General features: G+C 39.0%; 1 protein-coding gene across 1 annotated transcript in view; it reads right to left on the bottom strand.

The window, feature by feature from the left end:
* Positions 1 to 26,159, bottom strand: part of LOC308193336 (uncharacterized protein) — a 440,865-nt gene that overhangs the window by 66,861 nt on the left and 347,845 nt on the right. The window contains exon 16 of the mRNA XM_080587926.1: positions 25,231 to 25,343. Coding sequence (XP_080444052.1) covers positions 25,231 to 25,343 — 113 coding nt within the window. The remainder of the gene's footprint in view (positions 1 to 25,230; positions 25,344 to 26,159) is intronic.

Consider the following 26,159-nt stretch of genomic DNA (forward strand, 5'->3'; position numbering starts at 1 on the left):
ATCTTAAGTCTGAAAAAGGTAAGGTATTTCTCTGTTTGTTTGGTATGGCTGTCAAGTGGAGTTGTCGCACAATAAGGTCAGATGGTCGGGATGAAGCCCGTAGAGATCGCTTGGAGACGTGACTGTATTCAGTGCCTGTTCTACAACAGGTTGCTAAACCCTGGGCTTCTAGCGCTCGTTCTCGGCAGAGTGCTAAGATTGCTACCAGGTTTGGAGAGATGTTACCTACTTTTAGCTTCTTTCACTTTTCCACCTTACTTTGAGAATGTTATTTTAAAATGAAGTTTGCCAACAAGAATCTCTAATTCCAAAGGGATGCATTTAAGTCTTGAAGAAATAAGTATATACCGTTTTTTTAATCCATTTACTTTATATTAAACTCTACTATAGAAGCTAGTAATATCGGTTTTTACAGTCTAACCTACTTTCTCAGATACAGTAGTTTTTCATTCTTTTTCAGATTTGGTGATTAATCTAGAAGAAAAAGAGCCTGTAAACTCAGATTTGTTCTATACTTATCAAGCCACTTAGCATGGACTGAGTGATGTTTCTGACCAATACATTATAATTGGTCTAAATTCTTCTCAACTAAATGCTGTCAATTAAAACCTGTTTTTTTTTTTTGTTTGTTTTCCCCCACAGCATGACTGGAATGTAAGAGAACATAACAAGGTGATATTCTGCCCCTGGAACAACACATGGGCTTCTTCTGGCTGCAGCTTTTCAACGAGATGCACGGCAGTTCCTCTTAGAGGAGCAGCAAGCACAAGTGTTACAGATCGTAATCCCTCCTTCTCCCCCAATCTCATTAATTTCCCATTGAATCTACTGGAATCTGCAAGGACTTGTTTCAGCCTATGTAGCACCCATTTGGGGGTGGGGGGATAAGATATGTAGCATTCAAACAGCTGTGGGAGAAAGAACGGGATGTTTTACTGGATTCATGGCAGAAGCAGCTACAGCTTTAACTGCATCCCTTGTCTGTGAATTTACAGATACTTTCAGACCAGAGAGTAGCAAATATTGGCATTGCTATACTCAGGTTCCAGTAAGCATTTATCCGCAGTGGGGCAGGAACGTTACTGTTTGAAAAAAAAACACACAGACTGTTGCGTATGATCAGTGCTGTTTTTAGTACTGCATAAATTGCTAAAAGACCAAGGACTTTTATATAGTGAACGCGAAATAAAGAACTTGTAGAAAGTGATACCTCCTGAAACTGTCTTTTTGCAGAGCAAACAATCTGCTGCTCGATTGTAGAAGAGGAGATAGAGTTAGAGAAGTGAGAATGGTACTTCTGGCTGAATCTGCCAGGAGCAGGTTACAAAGAAAGAAAACTCTCTCCTTCCTTTCATCTTTGTCCTCAGCGTACCCGACCATGCGTATCCAAGTCCCTGCAAGTCTGTAAGTCAAATATTCGTCATTTTAGTTCCTTTACTTTGTGCCATATTATGCAGTTTTCATTAGGAAGATGTCAGTGCTGACCTCACACGCATTCCCTACTATTAGGAATGAGGACTTTAAAGAGCATCCTGTTGGCTAAGCAGCCACAAAGGGAAGTAAATATTGTCCAGTCACAGGCTTGTCACTCTGCTTGAACAGCCAAGCAGCATGCCAATTCCAAGGTCTGCACGGAAGGACCACTCTGACATAACGCATGGGAAAGCACACTTGCCAGAGGAGATGCTTGTGCACTAATGCTCATGCAGGATGACCTGCTACACCAGGAGCACTACCAGCATCTGAACACGTAGCACAGGGCACCTCAACCAGCATGATGAAGGGACGGGGGACATGGGCACCCACTGACAGTGAGAGGGGCAGGGGTGTATGCCCTTTCATATATGCCCTTTCACCTTCCTGTGAGCCAGGGCACCCTTCTTTCAGACCTCTGCTCTCTGTCCCGCCTGATTCCAGACAGTACTGAATGTGAAAATAAGAATAATTTGGGGCAGGTATTTTCGAAATGATTTCTATAGGGCTCTTCTATCAAGCCTTTAGTTAAAGTCACGGAGTTACAGGGCTGACTTGCATAATTAAAATAATAGTCCTGATTAAAAGGCTGAGCGTTTCACAGACAGTATTTTACCTAGTCAGCTTTAATCTTGTTACATTCAGAAACTAAGAACATTCAGATTCCTGGATTGTTACAAATCCAACAAAACCCAGAGTATTTCAGTAGGTGAGACTGCTATCTAATTAATTAACTGAATATTCATCCCACAGGGGCCACTTTTTTCCAGACCAGAAAGGAATCAGTTTCTTACTGTGGTGTTAAGTGGTGTGGTATCAGTTTGCAGTATCATCTTTGAGGTGAGATATGAAACAGAGGGCTGATCCATAATGGTATTCATAGATCACAGGGTATATTTTTAATAAGTGCTAAGGCTGGTTCACTGTGCAGGATTTAATGTTGACTAACTCAGTTTCAACTACAAAATCTCCTTTGCAATTTCCCTTGAACACAGAAGCCGCACTCACGTCCTGCTCTAAGGCTGCTGTAATGTCACCGTTTATGAAGAACACTGCCATGGTGAGAGCACTGCGCTTCACTCCCAGCGAACTGATTCCCACTTGCAGGAGCATAAGGGACAGGACCATTTTCAAACTTGACCTTTTAAGGTAAGCACTGAGACAAACACATTCAAACCTAAGTCTGGAAATGGAGTTTGTGCTACTAAAAGGTTATTTTACAGTTCTTTAGTGTGAAAGATAATATATAAATAAAGCATATTTCATGTGAAAAAGCTACAGAAGCAGAATTTTGTAATTCTAAATGCATTCTTTGTTCTCTTTCAGCATCTTTCAGTTCTTCCTATGGATGCCTTTAGCTCTAACGAGATATGACAAATCAAATAATCATGAAAGAAAAAAGAAATAATTACAAACAAATGAATAAAAATCATTTTTACAACTACAAAATGTACAGTCTGTTGATAAGTTAGTCTGTTTCTATCGGAAATTCAGCATGCATACATGATAAATCTGTTCAGCCGTTTGCATGTAAAAGACATGTAAGTCTTGTCTGTTCTTGAAGTTTTCTGATTAGGATTTTAGGTATTATTTCTGATGTTTTTCCAGATTGACATCCATGGTCTACTTTGATAATGAATACCCCAAGAGAGCACAGAGACAAGCCTGGGTCTCAGAAGCTAGGAACATTTCAATCAAAGATGGTTTGTTAATAATAAAGTAAGAAAAAAAGCCATTTGCTTCTTTTGCAGTGACTGCAGCGCTGACCCTCTCTTGGTCCTGCTAGGCCTGTCTGAGCAACAGCAGAGTTCAGTGGTAATTAAAGCAACAGTGTTGTGAAAAAAGTGTGAATTACTTTTACAAGAAGACTTGGATGTTGCTACCGACTGACAAAGCACAGCAGGAGAACTCTGCTGGATATTAAAGAGCTATGGTAGTCACTGTATTGTAAGGTGGCTTTTCAGCACAATGCAAAATTGTGACTTTTCACAAGTTTATATCTCAGGAACCATTTGAGTTATCGGCTTAAAATTTAGTATGTTTTATAAGGCACATAGCAGACACCATAAATGTGTCATGCTTGGTAAAATCTGGTCCCGTTTAAATTATGTAGGCCCTAAATTCAATTTTTACCCTTCAATTACGACTTCACTGGGTAATTATTGCAGTATTACAGCCCAGACTGTTGTGCAAAATTACAGAAAGGGCTACATATTCAGACATCTCTCAGCAAATTACTGCCGTGTCAAATAGCCTGAATTTCCATTTTTGACATTTTTAAAACTAAAAAGCATAGCACCTCACAGTTTTGGTATTGCACAGAGAATATATACCAGGTATTATATAGTAGCCCTGTACTGTACTGTATAAATATTCTTTTAAGACAACAGGATCCTGTGAGGCAACACAAAGGGCCAGTTGTGACAAATGCTTCACTATCTCGGTGTTTTTTTTCTGTAGCCATCAGACCAACTACACGTTACAGCAGTCGGCATGCTTTTGTTAGCACGCACGGAGAACAGGGGACAGATCCTTAAGTTGGTTTCGAACATATGTAAATCCCGTAAAGACAGACTATACAAATAGAGCTACTTCTATTATTCTGAGAAAATAACGGTTAGAATCCGGCCCAATAATCCACAGAATAAGGGGAGGGGATCTTCAGCACAATGTGACAGTGTTGTCCTTCAGGGTGCGATATGATTTGATTCAATAGTCACTACAGTGGTTTCTGAATTAGTTTTCAGTACAGCGTGAGGAATTTATATAACCAGCAATATAAAATTTTCATTTCAAGACTTAAGAGCTTGAAAGAGCAAATAAGGATTTTCTAAATACACATTCACGCCCCATTTTGAACAAAACCTAGGACCTACTCTGAGGGGTCCAGCTAACTTGTGATTTACACAGAAGTGGGGTTACTTGCACAAACTTTCAAAGTGATTCTTGGTACTTTTTGTTCCAGCAGAAGATAAACACAAAAGACCAATAGAATTATGAAAATCTATTGTGAGCCTAGGACCACAGCCACATAAAGAAACGCAGTCCGGTATCGGGTGTTATACCTGGGGTTGGAAGCTTCATTACCCAAGGAAAATTTTTATTTCCCAAAGTTTGGAAAACAGTTGGTATGTGCTGCTCACTCTTCTAGGGAATGAGGGGGAGTCTAGGTAGCCCGCAGGGAAAACGATACGCACACAGTTTTGCAGTCCCAGGGTTACCCCAGGACAAATCACTGTGCACCGTTTGGCTGCAGTTTGACAGAAGCAGCGCGAGCAGTCCTTCTGTTAGGTATACAGCAGTTCCGTCAACTGTGCTCGGGGGTTCTTGTAACACAGTGAATCACTTTATCCTATACGTCTAATAGCAAAAGGGTCATTTGCCTAAAGTTTTGTTACATCAAATAAAACCACAGATTTCAGATCCCCTCAGCTGGGGAGTTGGGAGGGAGGAGGAGATGCACAAATCCATGAATCTGCCAAGCACAGCTGTCACAGAAATAAAGAATCAAGAAAATATACAAAATAAACATGGGGGAGGAGGGACACAACAAAATAATCTCAAAGAATTTGAAGCTTTCTGTAATGTGTGCTCAAATGGCGGGTGATGTTTATGGCACCTAGACAATAAACTACATAAAAATATATATATTTAAATATTATTCTACCTGTTTTTTTATTTTATTTTATTTCCAGATAGGCGACATGCACCCTTTGTTCAACCCTTCCTATGTCTTTCAAAGCTCAGGTAGTCATAAAGACCCGATGCAAGTCTTTTGTGCTAGGGAAAATAAGAAAAGCTTGCTAGAATTCATAAATACAGTTCAAAAACAATAAACCTCCACCCAGGAACTCAAATGCCCTGGTATGCTCTCAGATATATGTACAACTGTACAGAAAAATAATCAGATCTCCAACATCAGTACTGTAAACACAATATCAAAACAAATTTCCATGAAACTAATCCCTTTAACCACCACTCACTCCTAGGCTGCCCTGCTCTCACCATAAATAATTCTGTCCTTGAAATACAAGACTTTAAACAATACTTTTGGATTAATTTACAGTTAACAATCAAACCTTTGGTGTTTGTAAAAATGACACCAAACATGGAAAAAAACCTCATCCCCCTCAGCATATCATCATTTGTTTTACATGTTATTCAAGGAAAGATTGATTTTTGCAATGATCCAGCAAAAAAAAAATTTGATTACGTGCTTAACAATAAGCATATGTAGTTGCTAATTTGCTTAAGTGCTCTGCTGGAGGAAGGTCAAAGTGCTTTGAGCCTTAAAGGATGAAACCTAAACTTTGCCTTCTGCCCTTTTCCCACCTTAAATATAACTAAACTAATAGCAAAACTGATTAAATCTGTGCAAAGTTTAGTGCTCACTTTAGGACATTAGGTCCCAGGTCAGACAAACATCTTTCTTTACCATAACATCAGAAAAGCCACAGAATCTGCATCAGGAATTAACATAAAAAGACATGACTGCTTGCTTTCTCCCGTGAAGACAGGGAGTCTCAAAATGATGGACTGGAGCCATCAGTCCTTACTCACAGGCTTAAGATAGGTGCATTGCGTTATAAACTAAGGGGCTGATGAAGCTGCTTGTCCCCAGACACAGACACCTGTCAGGGGTTAGGGTGTGAGAAGGTTAAAATCCTTGTCTGCTCAAAGAAATCATTATGTCTTTACTCCAGCAGCTGATTTTAGTCTTGAGGAAAGCCACCCATGCTTGGCACCTGAGAGACACAGCTCATGCAGGAAAGGTTCCTCGGGTGGGGCTGTTGGAGAGCAAGGGCCGCTCACCGCCACCACAAGCCACATTCTCAGCCACTAACTTGGAAGCCCCAAACACTCCCCACAGAACAAAACCAGTGAGCAATGTGTCCAGTTAGTTACAAAGACTTGGTTGCTTTTTGATCACATTTTATATCCTCCTCTTGCTACGCAAAGGGAAATGCAACAGATACAAATGTATGTGATGAGTCAGTCTTCAATTCCCTTTGTCAAAAGGAAACAATTCCAATACAATTAAATGCCAGACCCATGCCAAACAAACTCAAATGAAAACAGGCTCGTACAGCATCATTCCAGCCACATTCTCCAACAGTTAGCTTATCACTTAACAGTACTGCCGGGCTGAGCCCTCACTCTTTGCTTGCTTTTTGATCTATTTCATAATTAACCTGAACTTCTCTGATCAATCAGATCTTTAGATATTCACAAGTTCAAACTTGGGAAGAGCCAGAAACTTTTACTTAATTACTATCCCATGGGCCCATATGAAATTGTGCATATAAAAGCCAGGATTCATCTTAGTCAACTGTTTGCTGCAGCAGTGAGAACAGTGCTCATACCGTGCGACCTTTACAGAACAGAAAAGTAGTAGAAAGACTTCTGACTGCTGTTTATACGTAAATGCATGGGTTCTGAGATGTTACCAGGCGGTTCATATACCTACTTTAAGAAATTTCTCCCCATATGACATTCCTGATTTCTTCTCACATAGGAAACTATATTTTTTTCCCCAAAAAAGATATATTTATGATAGTGTCCTCTTAGGTTGGCGCAATATAATTCTCTGCTGCTAAACACATCAAGTCCCTACATACAAAGAGCTCCAGCAGAGGTTAACAGAGAACTCAAACAATGCCTCACTTAGATTCAAAGCCCAGTATTGAAACTTGTTTCTGTGCAAGCAGAAGACGGACCAGGCTTCAGTAAAATGCAAACTTTCTAAGAAGTAGGTGGAAATGAATGCTTCTGACATTGAAATCAGCTAAAAAAGTGAAGCACAAAAAGCTTTCCAAGACAAATCAGTCTAACTATAATTACTTTCAGGGGCAGCGGTGTACAAAAACCAATTCTGCCAAGTTCTGAGTAATTCCTGAGTGGTACTAAGCATCTCAAGTTACTTTTAAGTTCAGTTTTGCCTTTCCTGACCTGTCTGCATCTGCCCCAGGACCAGAAGAAGGGGAGGCATCAAAGACTAAGAAAGAGAGAATGAGAAAGCAAAATCAGTGCCTTTTGGACTGAGCAAACAAGCTCTAGAAATCTGAGAGCCTGTGGCCAACCACTGCCTTTGACTCCTTTACCGTAGGCCGTACAAAATACCACAGGGACAAATCACCATGTGAGAGTAGAAGACCTACTTTTCTTTTTCTTCCCCTAAGTGGCTAATAAACTTAAAGGCCAATAAGACTAGGTATGATCACATGACGGAGAGAGAAATTTGTTAAAATAATGCAACAGGATAGGAATGCATAACACCTCAAACCTTCCACCTGCTCAACAATGCGTGCAAAAGTATGTTTGCAAAATAAAACTTAAAAATAGACACAGAGTGTGCAGGCTCTGGATGACACTCCATCACAGTCAGTGTGCCCTTTAATTAGTATGTAATGAACACATATCACCAACACTGCACCTTTTACCCAGGTAAACTGTCGAGACCCTCTCTGCTGTCACTATCAAAGACCCAAACCAGTTGTAGCAAATCGATCACTCAAAAAGGCAACCTAAGTGAAATCTGTGGACATTTCACTTATGGTACTCCTTGTAATGCAAATTTGGAGGGTTTCTCAGTCCCTTGGGGGAGTGACACAGAACATAAACACACAAAAAGGCCGACAAACAGCTGGAAAAATGAAAGTAAATAAATGGATATCTCTTGTTCAGTATCAGATAATTACCTTTTTTTCTAACAAGTTCTTTGCCTCAACATTAACCTCACGAGCTAACATCCAATGTACTCCTACCAGACTTCATAGAAAACCTCCAGTTTTCCCCAAGAAATGAAGGATCATGCCTTTCTATTACATTACCGATAAAATAGCTCATTCTCACCATACTAGCCTCAAAATATTACACTATAAAAAGTACATTTGATTTTAAAATACCTATGGATTTCTATAAAATGAAGGCACAAGCACTTAAGTAAATTACAGTCTTCTGGTGTTCACAAATGGCAAGATCTGCAGCAGATATGAGTGAGTTTAAAAGATCCCATGTAACTTATTTTTATCATGTCATGTATCATCCTAACAAGATCATTTTTACAATTAGGCAGTGTTGTAAATTAACACCTCTAACAGTTTTGTTTCTGACCTGGATTTAAAGTGAGATTAAGGGAGAATGGGCCTTCTGCACAGCGGACCTCACCTTCCTGGCAGCAAATGAGAGACGGGCTACGTCTCCCACCAACAAGCACGGAGGGGGCAGAGGAGACACGGAGGCAGCATCATGCGAGTTTAACTCAGAGTCGGTGTGCCTGCGACTGCAAGTGAAGAGCAACCCCCTGGTGATCCACAATCATGCAGTGGTATAATTTCCTGTAGAGACACTGCTGTTGGTCTCACCACTTGGTTGCCTCAGCTAATCACCTCATTCGCCTGCGTCGGCCATTTGGTGAGATAAAGAATGAGACACAAAGGGGTGGCAATGCATGGTGGCACCCAGGGAATGAAAATTAATTGAAGATATGTGGGGTTAAACTAACTAAGGCAAATGTATGATATTGTCTACACCATGTTTTTGCCTGGGTAGGCCCAGCACATGACAAGGTAATGGCTCTGACAGAATATCCTAACGCAATTAGATGCGCAAAGTTGTGCTTTTCCCAGCAGTAGCACAAAGCTCATAGTAGTGGCATTTCTCAGAACATGAGTCCCAAGAAACGTCAGTGGGTAGAAACTTCTGCATGTAGCCTACACAACTATCTCCTCTACTACATCATTTAGGCTGTCGTCTACTTAGGGGACATCTAAAGAAAAGCAGAGAACAGCAACCCCATGGCAACTCCCCTCTTGATGAGCACAAACAAGTGTGATTCTATGGCAGGGATAGGACCTTACCCCAAGGTCCCGAAATACTTTCTGTGGCCTTTCCAGGCTGCTCAGCCGACAGGCAACGCACATTACAGGCTAGCACCGAGCAAGCAGCGCAAGTGCTCAGTGTGAGCTGTGCCTTTTAAGTGGCTCTTTTGTCCTGTCTGCAAGATGAATGCAGTTTGCTGAAACCGAGTTTCTTTAGCCCAGTTTGTACAGGTATGGTGCCTGGCAATATCTTCAGCCAGGTTTTGTAAGGTACAGCTCTTGAAGGTACCTCATATAGTAGTGTAAGTGGTAAGTAAAATAAGAAGAAAATGATGACATTCTTCAAGAAACAGCTTTAGGTCCTTGAAAATGATTATTTCAGTTTGCCTGCAACTGTAAAAATGAGTTTCAGGTAATAGCTTTTCTTTTATATAGTAAATGATAAATGAGCATTTAAACATTGACTCATCCACCAACGAAGATATAAAGAACATAAAAACTCACTGTGCTAACAGGGAGTTTGAGGACTAAAGTCACCTGATTTTTCAACCTGGTGATTACACCATAAGGATGTTCATTTGTCTTTACTTCCACTCCAGTGTTCCAAAAAGTATATATATTTCCACCAAAGACAATCAACCCTTTTAGCTTCTGCCATTTATATTTCTCCACTGAGCCCCACAAGAGTTTTCTGTTCAAAGTTCATGGGTCTTTTATGACCATAAAGACCATAACTGGAATATTCTGACCTCAGGATACATAGAGAGAGTAAAAATATTAAAAGAAACCCTCCTCCAGTATTTCTCCTTACTCAATATAGGATTAAATACCCTAAGAACAAATCCCATGAAAAAAAGAGTGTTATCCACTTTGATTACCAATAGCGGTTCACACATTCAGCTCCTCCTTTGGTCTCAACGTGACAGGAATGAGAAGTAAAATCATTACACGGGGCCCAAGATTTTTCAAATGGGGAAAAAAATTCCTGCCAAAATAACAGACTATGAAGAGGGAGTTTTATGATTATCAACATGAAGGTTTTCATTTTTCCTAGAAAATACCTTTCGAAAGCTTTATAATGAATGCTGATTGGAGACGACTCCATCAGCACAAACATGTTCACCTACAAATAACTATTATTTAATAGACCAGCCGAATTTTAACATTTCAAGAGACAATCTGTGTTCGTGGTGAGTCAGAGGTATAATTTATTGCCAAGGTTTTATTTCAATTGTCTCCTGCATTATGAAAGGAAACTACAGGTACTAAGCCATTAAGATTTTACTGTGCACCATGCAAAGAAATCCTGCGTTGGATTTTTGGAGGTTTGGGGCTGGGCTTGTTTGTTTTGAATCAAGAAGAAAATTACTCAGTGCAATAATATTGCCTTTGTTTTACATGTTTTCTGAACACAAAATGTATTCCTTGGCTTTGTCACTAAACTACCATAGATATGCTTGCCCAGAGTATATGCAGCTCTTTGAAAACAAGTCAAGATCTTAGCTCATTTTAGCAAATATGTACTTTCATGTTAAAGCACCTTTTTTTTGTCTTGTTTGTCATGATGCTCTTTGTCTATTTTCTCTGATAAAATGTATCCCTCCTACTCAAAACCTTGGCTGGCAGACAGACAATATTGCTGTAAGTTTTGGAAGTGCCCTGCACATGGTAAACACTATCACAGTGTGCACATTTAAAAAAAAAAAAAAAAACACTTAAATTACACATACTTAAAAATAGGAATTAATTTTAAAAAATTCTTCTGGAGCTGTTCACTGGAAACATTCAAAAGAGTCAGTCCGTGAAGAAGTTAGAAACGAAGTCATTTGTTTCAATGATGTGATTCCCTCCCCCCCAGTCTCTGTTGACTGAAAGGTGAAGAATACTGAGCTCAAGAATTGGGTGTGGCTTGCTTTCTAGCATTCAAAATCTTTGGAAAACAGTTGGCTGCAACTCTGTGTGAAAGCTACTACATCCTATAAATAGTTTCCTGAGATACGAATACTGAAATAAAAATAGATGAAGGATTTCGGAGAGAGTGTAAATTAGCTAGGGTCTTCAATCACTAGCATTCCCGCAGTCAGAGAGTAATTCCTTAATCGGAGTACAAGTATAGCAAACGCTAGAGTCAGCATGAAAAGAAGCAAAACCAGGGTCCAGAGCAGAATGCACTCTAACTTCTACATGCAAACTCTGTCGTTACCACAAAACAATTGAGGCACGTTTGACAGTAACACAAGAGTTCCAGCTCAGCTTGTCAAACAGTTTTGGTTGTAGGACCCTGCATTTAAGGTACTTGATTACACTCCTCGGAAGAGCTTGCACTGAAGCACAGGCAGAAACTTGCAGCTAGCGGCACCCTTGCCTCACTCACAGTGAAGGAGGGGCTGAATCAGAAGTAAACTGGCACGCGTGGCTGTGGGCATGGTGATCCCCACCTCTTCTGGTACAGACATTGGAAAATGCCCAGTGAATAACTCAGACGTTTCAGAAAGCTTAATTGTGGCACTTCTTGACTTCAGAGTGCTTAACTTTGTAACCTCAGCATTCTTCCAACACGGGTTTTAAATGTAATATCCTGCTTGCATTTGGAAATGAACAGCCACCATCCCACCAGGCTTCCAATCCCATTTTAAAAGATACACCCTAAGGACTGACATACATAATTCAGGTTTTGGATCACAGCAACCCCACTGAAACCTCCTGTCTTGGCTGTCAAAGAAATTGACCTTTCTCAGTTTAAAGGTGCTTTCTCATAGGAATTCTCTCAAAACTTAAAGGTTTTTAACATCCGTCCAAGAAAAACAGTGTCTGAAAGTCTTTGGGACTCCACTTTGGGGCTCCTGAATATATTAATTTGTCATTAGTAATGTTGGGGCTGTCTTAGGTATTCAATCACTTGTCCGAAGATAATTATATATAAAACATATCTTCTGCACACAACTGCAGTAAAATACATAATTTTAACAAAAAAATAATATGTAACTTTCTTTAAGAATTCCTTGAAATGTAACCCTGCATTTCAAGCCCTTTATCTGACACAGCTTTTGCACAGCCTCCCTTTACAGCTTACATACACAATCTGAGTCATCAGACCATTTAACTAAGGTTGAATGTTGTATATAATTATATGTTATGCCCTGATTTCCAAGATGCCAAGCTTTGGAAACTTCTGCTGACTTTGAAAATAAGACTTAAACTGTACAAATAAATGGCTAAATAAGACTATGCCTAACCCATCCAAAGCTAGTTTTAACATACTTTTTTGGTTTGGGAAGCATGGGGAAGGGGAGTGCACATGTGGAAAGGAGGTTGGAGGTGCACAGCAGGCACAACAAGTAACACGGCGCGCGTGCTTGACCTCAGCTTTCCTTCTTAAAACACAGAGAAGGACTAACAAATGATTGCACGATGAAGTTCTATTTTAAACAACCAAAAAGATCATTTAAGAGATTTCCTCTTTATCTCAATAAGTGACTTCCTAACAAACTTGCAAATTTGAAGAGATTTTGACAAATCTCATGGTTGGTTTCACCCTTTGGAAGTTCTCTCTCTATATATATAAATGGAACATTATTATACAATACAGCAGAAGCTTAGATGTGTTCTCCTTCGCGTCCCTTCCCCCCCAAAAAATCAGATAATTGCATGCAACTAGTCACCATTACTTCAAACAAATTATTCTCTGTTGAAGCATGAAGAGGTTTTCTGGAAATCCCTTGAGTTCAGCTGATCTTATTTTCACTTAACAACAGATATCTGTCAGTGTAACCTGTTTAATAGTATCACGGTTTGGCTAAACTGAAACTGCTCCTCAGTAAACCCTTCCTTCTCATGTCACTTTTCAAATAAATACGTGTAACTTTTATCTTAGAAATCCTCAAGTTCAGTAAACAAATACAGTCCCTGAACAGAGGATTGCTTTTCCTGTATTTATTACAGATCATCTTCCTAGTACGTTACTTAAAAAGACTGCAGAACAAAGAAGGGAGACAGTTTGATGAGTTTATGGCAAAAGCACTTAAACATGTTGGACTATGTTTTAAAAGCTTTTTTTTCTTGAATAAATTGATATAGTCAAGCCACTTAAACTGCCGGGTCATGTCCATCACTGGAACAAGCATATTTCTATAAAAAAGAAGTAAAAGTTTGCCAAGAACATCAATACTAAAAATCACAAGGCAAACTGCCTTGGTGAAATGCTGGATCTGCAAAGTCAATGGCATAAACCCTACTGACTTCTGCCGAGAAGTCATCCCTGGTCCTCACAGACGACATCGAACTGTGGATGTGCTTCAGGCACCTCAGAGGTATAAGGAAACAGTGAGTACTTTGCTCTTTCCTTTTTTTCACAACACCAAGAGGCAAAGCACAGCCTTCCATGTAAAAGATTAGTATTTAGAAAAACCTACAGTTTTTTTTAAGAGACTTTATTAATGACTTATTAGCTGCAGGTACAAAGATACATTTTCACTGGAAAGATTTATTTATTTGCTGTTTGGTCATGTTTTTCTTGTTTGTTTCATTTTTAATGATTTTCATTTTCCTAGAAGTGATTTGAGCCAGTGAGCCAAAATGTTCAGCTGTCCCATTGCCAGGTACCAGCCATGCCTAATTCAAACGCAAAAGACACCAATGCCACCTAAACTCAAATTTTCAGCAAAGACATTTAGACCTGGGCCTTTGCCTCAAGGCCATCTTTGTCCAAAATGCTCCCCTTCATTTTATAGTCTGAATTCAACTTGAAGGACTATGATCTGCAAACATATTTTGTATGTTCAGGAGAAACTTACAAAACATTATATGAGCTGCTTCTGTTTCAGTGATGGAAAGCACAAACCCACGGATGTGATGTTAACATGCATTGCACTCCAGCATTAGACACTAAAATGAGATTTAGCAACTTTCAGTACACCATAGAGCTTCCCTTGGTGGGTTGTAGGACAAAATCACTGCAGAGTAGAGCAGAGATCTGTAAGGGAAGCTTTCTCTTCCAAACTTACCTGAAGAATAAAATGCTGGAGAATGCCTGCAGCAGGGGCAGTTTCTAAGATGTATAAAGGTTTCAACACCTTGTGTATTGTGCTTTAGCACATCTGACTGTCATCTCTCAAGTTAAAAACAAAAAAACAGGTAATGAACTTATATAGTTTCACTACAGAGAGCTTATTCTTGTGGCATGAAGCAACTTATCGAGTTTTACCACTGAACTCCAGGACTGTGAAAAAAAAAACAAAACAGATTGGGTATTTAAGTTGCCATAATTTTGTAGGAAACAATGTTGCAACACAATAGCAAACAGTATCAAAGCTGACAGTAAGCATTAATGAGGTGAAAGTGATTTTACCCTAAAACATATTCAATTTTATACACTCCTCCCCACACTTTTCTATCCATACACACTGCCAAGCACCAGGACATTTGTACCCAACAAGAAGGTATGTATAAAAATAATTAAAAAATAATTGAAAAAGTTACCCTAAAAGTTTATGTTCATCTCCAAAGAAGAAACAGGACAGAATACAAAGGTAAAAGAAATCTGCAGAAGGTTCAGAGAGAAGGTATGACAATAAAGGTCTAAAATTTCACCTTCACTGCTTTTGTGTTACAAAAATAACCATGGAAAATAAACAAACATATGCTACATTCCCTAAATTTTCATTGGCATCCCACTTTCAACTCATGAGTTTTATGTTAAATTACATTTTACCTCTTTTGGTTTATTTCAGTACTCTTTGTACTACATTAAAAAACTTACATGTATTTCCATGCAAGTAACTCTGAAAACTCAAGCCCTTTTTTCCTGATTTTAAATGAAAAGATCATGTATTTTGATAGTTGATTCTCTTACGTGATTGATACCCACTCCTAAAACTGAAGCTATTAGTAGCTGTAAATTTTCCTTTCCTATAGTTGCTTAACTTCCATGATAATTTTAGATTAAAATTAATTCACACGATTAAATAACTTGGAATATCAAAAATAGAACTATAGAATGATAAAGCAATGTAGATATTTTAGATATAACACAAAATTTTTAATTAAACGCAGAGTCTTCAATTTGTTCCTAAATAAAACAGTAACCTTCACTTGATTAATTCTAGAAGTGTTGTAGATATATCTTGCTCTAGTAGGGTGAATCACATATTAATTAACAATTTGAGTAATTAAAATGTTTTTATTCTTTAAAGACATTAGAGATGGAGCCTAATATATAACATATATGTGCACAATTGATGGTATCTAGCACTGAAGGAAATTTAGTGCAGAATATTAAAGTATGGGTCTGGCTGGCTACTATGTACTTTACTTTCTATGTACTTTACTATATACTTTATGTAGCTTACTTTCTGTATGATGATATGCATAACCTGAGTTGACCTAAAAGAAGAATTGGATGTTTATGAGGGTAACTCTGATGTATTCCTTACAATTAAAGGATAAATCAAGCCTCCGTGTTTACAGGAAATCCACTAGCATTTACAGCTTACGTTGAAGCTCAATGTTTTTACAAGCTCCAAAAAGCAATTATCTGTGTACAGAAACATACCTGCACAGCACTGCTTTCTCATCCTTGGAGAAATTAGTTTCTTACTGTACTTCAGCAATTCGCACTTTTACTTCTTCTCTCACATAATGGACAAAACTTCACCTTACTTATGCCAGTAACACCAGGAATACCTCTAGTGGCACTACAGTTACTGAAAGTGTAATTTAATCTTTATAATGAGCATGTAACAAGCGCTTTAGTTTGTGCCCTGCATGCCGGCCAGCCTGTGTCCCTTCAGCCTCCTCAGCAAACAACTCTGCGCCTTCTGCTGCCCCCACAGCTTGTTTTTAACTTATTAACATGTTACTCACTTGCTTTCCTTGAATTTATTTTGTATTAGTCTTCAAGTCAACGTTATTTTCACTCCAAGAGGGGCCCAGATGTCAGGTGTGGGTGCCCAGGCATCGGCCACAGTGCTCTGTGAGGAGAGGCCCTGCGCAGCCCCTCAGGGGACAGGAACAACAAAATGGCGCCCGGCAGCCAGGTGTGAGGGGAAAGTGTGAGAAACCGAGACTGCCCTGCTACTAACCCAGACTAATGCATGTCTACAGTCAAAAAATAAAAAAATAAAATTCTATCAGGTGCACAAGTTTGGTATCTATCCCAGGTTTCACTGAGATACTTGTCAAAAACAAACAAACAAACAAAAAACCACAAACCAACAGCTCTTGAATGCCTCAACAACTAGCACATTATACTCTCAACTCTAAACTTCTGATGAAAAATACATATGTACATAAATTTATATGTCACCCTAAGGAGTATAAAAATATACAGGTACTATAAACTATATTTCTGTATACTGGTTCTTATGAGTGTAAACCACAACAGAGACTTTCTTGTGTACCCGCATACATTAAGGCTTCAGTAGGAACTTTTTGTCTTACTCCAAAGTTTCCCCAATAAATCATACACAAGTAAGCAACCCTTTCCTATTTTATTCAGGACCTTTAATATCAGAAGATATGTTGAGCTTAATTCAGATATTCCATAGCATTGTCAAGCTATGGTACATAATATAATTTCAGTGTTTAAACTTTCATCCCAATTTAGGTTGAAGACAAAATTCTTCAGTGCTCAATCTCCACCTTTCCACATCACAGTAATCTTGCTTGTGTGTCTATGTGACACATGCAAGACAACTTTCATCGCTTCCCAATGGAAAGAAAATGGCTCAAGTGCAAGTCACAGATCTTCACCAGAGTTGTGAAAGCCTGTGTTGGCAGGTCAACAGTTTTAACTCTTTTCTCTATACATCCCCACTTACCCTCAGGTCAACACAAATATTTAAGGGATGAGCACAGCTGGTAACAAAGCAAGCCTGTGCTGGTGCAGGGGCACAAATTCTTCCATTACATGATGCGGCTCGCACACCACAGCAAACTACCTGAATGCTGGGGCTACTGTTTCTTTACCCTCTCTCTCAAGAAATCCACCTGCTGGTGGATCCAGCCCACAGATCTAGTGACTCCAGTGTGATTCATTTGCTTGCACTATTGACGCTGTCGAAATTCCTTTATGAGACTGACTCCCCCCCTCCACACTTTTCATACTACTTCTCAGCAGTATAGGCTTTATTCCCACCAAATCTTGTTCCCTTAGTCCTGATGATTCCAATACTGTATTCTATTACATTCTGGAGGAATATCTTACTCCATTATGTATATATTTCCCGCAAAGTAGCAAGCATTAGCAACAGTTCTAATGTACAAGTATTGTCCATCACTACATGACCCGAGATATACCCTCCCTCCTGGAAATACAGATTACAAATACAGGGATCCTGGAATTCCCCATAGCAGAGGGTTCCAAGTGCTGTATGTTTTCATAACTTTCTATACATGATGCTGGGCATCCTGTGTTACAGAAACTTGGGGTTTACAGACTAGTCAGATGCAGAAGCACTAGCTAAATGTCAGCACAGTGGCATGCGATTGTGGCCATAACACACTGCGTGAGACAAAGCCTTAGGTAATAATCCCCTAGATTTGATCCAACTACTTCTCATAATTCAGCATCACACTGTAAGGACTATGCAAACAACACAATAACTTTGGGATTCCCAAAGTGTGCCTATATGAATATCTGAATTTGAATCAGGAGTGTTTTGAAAGGTGCTCTCAGTAATGCATCCCATGCAGCCAGTGGGCTACTAGGAGATACTTCGTGAGAGCTGACTAGAGCTAGTCTCGAGCAAATATCTGTTGAAGCAATGACTGTACTTTTTCTTCCACAGACTAACCATCAGCTAAGAGTATCTAAGAAACAGCAACAGCGTCATATATCATGTTCTGCTATAACAAAAAATCTGGACTTCAGGCTCCTGAAGCTAAGGAGAAATTCCTTAACTTCCACCAGATGTAGAACACATATTTTCCTTTCAAGGCAGTTGCTGAAATAAACATCTGACACAAAACAGTGAATGCTACTGCAGGCCTGATTTCATCCAGTCCCCAGCATCCTCTAAAAAAGGTAAATAAACATTAAGTATGCAGAGTATTAATGATTACTAACTGAAGTTTTCTTGTGAGATCTGAGGTAATTCAGTGAAGACTGAAAAGATCAGGGAGGCAGAAATTAAACTAAACACTACTTTCACTGACCTTACGTGCTTTGAGACTTACTTTCATATATGACCTAGGTGCCATGATTAAAGGACGCAGCAGAGGCAGAACCCCACTGCAGCTTTCAAAGCACAGTCATGACATTACAACATTCAGCCCTAACAGGAAAAGGCCATATCTGGATCACATGGATTCTTACTGACCACAGCACAGAAAGTTAACATAGGATCTGGCCTCTGCTTGGAAAACTGGAGAATAAACTAGACTTGTAAATCCCACAGATCAGGATGCACAAAAAGAAGAACAAGAAAAAAAAGAGCATCCCGTGTCCAGATTTTCCCACAGCATTTTGAAATCCATTCTCAACAATGTAAATCTTTCAGTTTTATTGACATTAATAAAGAACAGAAAATAGATTTACAAATTGTTAAAAAAATAAAATAAAATATAAGGTAGATCATTAAAGCACAGAATTTTATACCTGCCCATTATTCCCCTTACCTGAATACTTGGGGAAAAAAAGCATACACAGAAGCACACATGCACAATGGTGCCAACACTTTTCATCTGATAATTTCAGCCAATAAAGCTGTGAAAACCACTAAGTCCCACCTTCAAAGCTATCAATGTTATTACAGATGAGTCTCTCTTTTCCTTACTCTCTTTCTCACACACATACATACACATAGATGAGCTGCCAGTTCTATTTATTAGACTCCTCATACACAGAGAGCAGATAGCTCATCTGCATTTTATCAGGTGTCTGTATAATTAAAGCTTATTGCAAACAGAGATATTATTGGTATATTTTATTACTTGTCTATGAGCAACTGAACAAAGTAAGAGGCATAAATGAATTCAGTTTTACAGTACTTTGTTTTAAACAAATGTCACTACCTACACACACACACCTAATTATCAGTTCTTACACATTCTGCCAAATATCAAGCCTATAGTTCATAAGCCAGACTCATGACAGGCAGTAAATATATTCTCCCTAATTTAAAATTTTATTGCAAAATACCCTCTGCACTACGTTAACCTACACTAAATCACACCATGCAACACCAGCCTTACCACTGTTTACTTACTCATTCAAAAAAGGAAAACAGTTCAAATTCGTATTCCCAGAGATCTGTACTAAAAGCGACATAGCTGTATGTACACATTTTGAAATAACAGTGCAGGATGAGAGACTAATGCTGTAAAAATGCTAAAAGATTAGCCAAAAGCTACCTTGTTATTTTTAATCATATTTTTTAGGACACATTCAGAGCATAGCATCTGCACAAACCTTTCAGAAGTTCCACAGCAGTTATGCTAAACTGTATTAAAATGTAATTATTATTATTATTTTTTTTAACCTGGATCAGGCAGAATATTTCTTACCCATGATCCACTGGGTGGGATTGCGTTTATCAGTATAAATTACTGAAAGCCACCGGATACCTCTCTAACAAAGCAGAGTATGCACAGGAATGTGTACATAAGTATGGTTCTTGGAAGGAACTCAAATTCAAATTTCCCGCTTCTTATGTGAGTGTTTTGCCACCAGCCAAGAGGTTGCTCAGTAGCTGAGCCCTTCAGAGCTTCTCTTGTACTTAACCCACACGTCTTTACGGGTGCTTTGTTACCTCCCAGTGCTGTCTCTATTATCGCTGCAGACAATGAGACGTGGTGACGATGGACATCACAGTCATGTTCCATTTGCCAACGTGAATTATCTTCTTACCCCGTCCTTAGCAATGTTGGTCTCCGAGTGTCCCACATTGAAAGGAGTCTGAAGCCATTATAACAAAAAGCACTGGAAGGGCTTGGACTGTTAAAGGCTACATCTGGGCTCAGCAACATGCATACTAATAACATCATTACAGCCGAGTGGTTTGGAGAGCGTGTTTACTTTGTTGTGGTTCCCATCACCTTCTAGAGCTGAATTGTTAATATGTGGTTTTAAATTCAAATAGCACACAGGGCTAATTTTCTTGTATTTGCCCAAAAAATTAGGTTACATAGTTCATCTAATTCTCCCTCCACTTTTTCATGTGTGGGTGGTACTCCTTGTAGAGAGTACTTCTTTTCCATGACATTGAACTTGAACCTGACTGACCTTTCTATAATGAGTGAATTGAAAACATCTCCCTTTGGAATGTGGCTTGTAGATACTGGATACGCCAGTTTTTCTGCATTTGATGAATTAAAGGGGCAGAGTCCTTTTCACAGACCTAGACCAGGGCAGTTATTTAACAGCACAGGCAAAAAAATAAAATAATAATAATAAAAAAAAATCCCAGTACAGAGTCACTCTTCTTAATTAGAGCCCCTCCACTGCTATAAACAAAGACTTCCCTTCCCCCCACTCCTTTTTCATTTTTGCATTTAAGCAACACACTTTTTTAAGTAACAGGGGTTCAAGTAAATATTTAAACAACAGACACTTTGTTTTTTAATTTTTGTGACTTGAATTTCTACCTTCTCCTTTCTATTGTTCTTTATCTGTCTGTTATTTTATTCCATGATCAAAGTTAAACAGAGCTGCATTCAGCATCAGACACACAAAACAATCATTTAGAAATTTCTTTCAAGCATTTCTAAACTAAGGATTCATGCTTCCTCATTTTGGAAAGAAATTAAAAGAAAATAAAAAAGGAGCAACACTGAACTGATGGAATAGAGCTGAAAAAAGTCAGCAACTGACAGTCCAGCACTACTGGCATTGGATCTTAATCATAATATATGCTATGTCTGGTTTGTCAGAATCTATCATTCAAGAGTACCTTCAATGGACAGTAATTTGAGGTGTGGCTTATTAGATCACACGATCTTATGAATAATAAGAAGTTATGGAAAATTGCATCCAGGCCTGCTATCCAATTTTCACTGGTGTCACCCACTTTATAGTGAGGCAGCATGTTTATGCATGATTTCTGTTTCATATGTATTGACTAGATCATTTTCCCTGTTGTCCTGAGAATTGATGACATACACTGTATTAAGAATGATGACCTCCACAAGGGGGATAACACTTTCTCTAGATTACACTATTGTCAAAACATATTGAAATTTCCTTTACACATGTTACTGCCATATTTTTCTGCCTGAAAGACCCTGTTAAAGTTGCATTTTCTAAATAAGATCCCAAGGACAGGTGTTCCGATCACCATCCTCTCACTCTACCCTCCAAATTTGTTTTAGTTTGAGTACTTCTGTCAAATGACCAACCTGACATAATTTCACATCTCAAAAGAGTACTGGGAACTAGGTCAGCCCTTCAGGGCAACTCTGATAACTTTTTGGAGGGTGGAATTTGCAAGATACCACTTCTTGCTGCCACGCTTCATGATATCACTCCGTAGAAACAAATGAACTCTGTGATGTTTAGAATCGAACATTTGGAGTTATAATACACAGCTGATGCAAATCCAAAGGGCAGCATCTTGAATGAAAATTGTTTTCTGGAGGCAGGTCCTATCCTTGCCCTCAATACAGTGATGATGGTTTTTTAACTCTTTAATAATCCATCCAGAGCTCTAACATGTCATGATACAATCCCACGACAGCTAGCTTCAGCATGCAAAAATGTCCTACAGTACCACTTTTCTCTGCCCATTGCCAAATCCAAATGCAAATGCAGCCTGGGCTCCACAGTGACCCCTCTTTGGCTAACAGTGCTACACACACATTTCAATTACCTCAAATTCATAATTCACCCATAAGTAGCACAGAGTAAATCAAAATAAAGGTGATCAACTTCAACAGCAATGATTTCTCATTTAGATAAAAATGGAGAGAGAACTCCTCCCCTTTACGCTAATTTAGCAAAGACAACTCCTCTCCCTCCCCCCCAATATTTTTCTATTACTCTGTTCCCAAATTATACCAATCAGCATGTAAGCCATTATCTTTTAATGCCTCCATTACAGCAAGCTCTCTCTAGGTCTCAAAAAAATCTTCCTTAATGGGAGAAATCGGATTGAAGAGGCTCCATTTTAAGTAGATTATGTGAGTAAAATTCTTGTTGTAAAGAGGACAAAAAGTCAAAATCTCAAACATTAAAGGTGTTCAAAAAGTTTGGGGAAAAAAAAAAAAGAAAAAGAAGCAGATTTATAGGAGTGAGCTGTTTTCTATTTTATTTTAAATACAGTTCCTGCACTGAATCTTAAGCCGGTTGCAAGAAATAAAGATAGCGTATAACCACGCAAAAGATATGTGAGGCTTGTAATTGAAATTAATTATATATTCTTTACATTTTCCATTTCCCTTTTCAAGTTGGACAGGTGGGAATGCTTTTGCTCTTAAGTTACAGAGTCAGGTTCAAGCTCTGTAAATCCATTCCAGTCAAACATTAGGCTTTCAGTGCACTCCCCCAGCCAGCTTTGTCCTCAAACATTCCTTCACGACCTTACCCTGCTTAAAATCAGACTGGCCCCATCCCCCAGGTCACCCTGGCTGGCTGCCCATCCACACATTTATGTCTGCCTTTTGAGTGTTTTCAGAAGCCCATTAAATTGTGCCTTGGCAGGCCAGACGCATTCAACTCGCCCTAAGACCCAAAGAGAGAAGGTTATCAAATTCCCTCATCTTTGCCAGACATACAAAGCTTCAAGTTCTCTAGCCCTGCGAGGAAGCAATGCAGTTGCACAAAGTAAGATGTTAGAACTTGTAAACATGTCATACAGCATTATAATACGCCTGTGGGGCTCAGATACACACGGAAGTTGGGAGGGCCCGGGGACTGAGCGCCTGCCCTCTCGATGGAGCTGTCTTAATGCACAGTATATATACATTATATATATATTTTTCTTTTTTTTTTTTTGAGACAACACGATTGGAATTAGCTTTCATAAAGAGGCTCACACCATTTTCTTGAATCAAATGATCCTGACAATTTTCTTTATGTGACCTTCAGTGGATCTTCTTAGCTGACAGATGAAAATAGGGCAAGACACTCTTGCACCTTCTACAGGACAACAAAAAAGAGGAAAAGAAAGAGGGAGAGGAAAAGTTAAGTTCTACTGTATATGTGAGATTTAGAAAGCATGTATTATGAAATTCTGCATATTTCCATCCTTAAGAGTGAAATTGAAGGGCCTTTCCCATTGCCCTGTTCTCAGCCAGGGAATTTCACCAGCCTCTTTGCCATCCCAGACCCTGCACACTAGCTTCAGAGCAGAGCAGAATTCTGCCCACTAGTGCCTAAGCTTTACACAGCTCGTGATGAAATGACAACTTATCACTCTGAGCATGCAATTAAACCAACATATACAGTGCGAAGGTGAAGTTTATTCACTGAAAACGATCTTTGGGAATGTGATTTACAACATGACCAGCAGTACAGCAATCAAAACAAAAAATGATATTTTAAAATACATACACACAGAAATCAGAACTACTCTGGACACAAGATGATGCAAACTAGCCTTGCTAGAAATGAGCTGCAAAATACCTTCATTTTCTCATACAGTGAAACCCTGATAAAATCACAACTGTTAAGGTCATACAGTATATCAGGTGGAATCACAGTCTTTAGAACTCCATTATTAATGCACACAACCTCACAATCAAAGAGGATAAGAGCACAGTTCCCAGATGCCAATGATTTGATCCTATCTTATTTGGCTGTTTACATTTAAATAATGTGGCCGTATAAATTTAAATAATAAGAACCACCAACAGATGGAATGTAGTGAAAAAAATGTGCCTTCTACGAGACCCTGAACATATACTACACGGTGCTTTACAATTTATTTGAGCAGAGCTCATATTAAAAAAAAAAGACTCATTTCTTCTGCCATTATGGAAATAAAAGGACTAGTGCTTTAGTTCGTTGCTAGCACTGCCAAAGAAACATGCAGTTCTCTAACCTCCAGTACAATGTACCCATAAGGTACCAAGCATCAAAGCATATTAAAAGATATTAACTGCATATTTGCTTATGAACAAGATAAAAAGCTGTAGGGCCTCCAGGTTCTCAAGCTGTGAGTGGAACAGCTTTGCAATTTGCCTGCAAAACTGCATTTTGATCTTAATGAATATAAAATGGCTGCCATTAAAAGTAAAACAGATTATTTCAGGTCTTTCAGGGCCCATAGCTCTTTGACGGTCTTGGAGGGGCACTATGATCTTTCATTAAAATCTCACAGCAGGACTCCCTCACCAGCAAATCAAGCCTTGCAGTCGAGGAGATTGGCTACATTTAAAAGTAATTTTCAGAAATCTACACAGATTTTCAATTTGGTAATGAAAGCCATAAGAGAATGCAGGCAGCATTTTGTTGAATATTGTTACTAATCCAGTGCTCACATTCGTTAGAAATTAAACTGCCCCGTAACTATCACGCTGATGGCAGCGTGCCATTTCGGCTCAGTTGTAATCTCTGTTTGTTAATGAGTAGCATGTGCTAATTGTTGTCAGCATCCCTGCCATACAGCCTTTCCATAACAACATATTTTACCTGCTGAAAGGTGTTACCTCTTGCACTGTCACCATCCAGCTCAAGAGAAGAAATCTCAGAATTGTAGAAAAATGGTTCAGTTTTGCTTGGAATAGCATGAAGTTAAAAGTATAAATTTTCATATTGATATGCAGACCCTCCTAGAGCCTCGTTCTGTGTATGCTACTTCAACCAGTAATACACTGTGGTAATACAAAGAAAGATGCTGCATGTTATAACGGCACAGGGAACCACTGAGGGAAATACACTATATTGTAAGATAAAGTAAGGGATGCAGCTCCCAGTAAAAGGAAGTCGGAAGGTCTGAAAAGTTAGAGTGATCGTATCTCATTATTGCAAACAATGTAGGGGGGGATTAAAACAAAACCTGACCTGGAGCCGCAATGAAGCTGGATTGGGACAAGCAAGATTGACTCCGAAGAAGTTCGAGCTGATGACTGTGCTGCCCTCAGGTGGAAGGTCCTGTCGGGAGGGGGAGGCCTCCACTTCCAACGTAAAGCCAGAAGGAAAAAAAAGAAATAAGAAAAGAAAAAACGGGGGGAAAAATCAGCCCCACTGCATGCATGCACCAAACCAAGATATGCATAAGTGTGAGCAAGAATGGTTATAATACATGAATTCTCAAATAAACCAAATGTGCATTGAATTATGGCAGAAGAGAGCAATTTTCATCTAGTGAATTGTAAATCGGGTTTGTTTCCAGTTCATATTTGAAATGCAAGGTTTGTGCTTGGCTTTTCATTTTATTTTTTAGCTGGGGGGATTCTAACAGAAAATACTGACTTGAAATAACTAAAACCTCATTGAAGAGCTCCAACACACACACTACACGACTGCCACGCACTCTCTGAAGCGTATTCAGTATCACTGCATCAAGTAGATTAGTTGTTCAGCTGCCATAAGCAACAATATCGTATATTCCTACATGTTTAGAATTATTCAGATCAGTTTTGTACAAATACATAGGGTCTGTTAAAACAAACATTTTTTTTTTTTCAATACGCAGGAGCAATCTGAAAGAAGCACTATTACAAGATACTCTGACTAATAGGAAACAGTTGTGAACTTTTGTGTGTGTGCGCTCATTCATAAATGGAACATAAGGACTTTCCCTGGAGTTTTAAGGGGTGCACAAAGTAGCCACAACGTCTCCACAATAACAAGGTACTTCTTCACTCCAGGGCAGCCGGCTAATCGGGGTTACAGCGTCCCTCTGATTGCTCTAAATGGAGTCCAAAGCAGAAAATCAGCAACTTCAGTTTCAGAACATGCATGAGTGATTAACTGCCACATCCAAGTGA

This window comes from Anser brachyrhynchus, assembly GCF_964034855.1.
Source record: "Anser brachyrhynchus genome assembly, chromosome: 3".
Lineage (NCBI taxonomy): Eukaryota > Metazoa > Chordata > Aves > Anseriformes > Anatidae > Anser > Anser brachyrhynchus.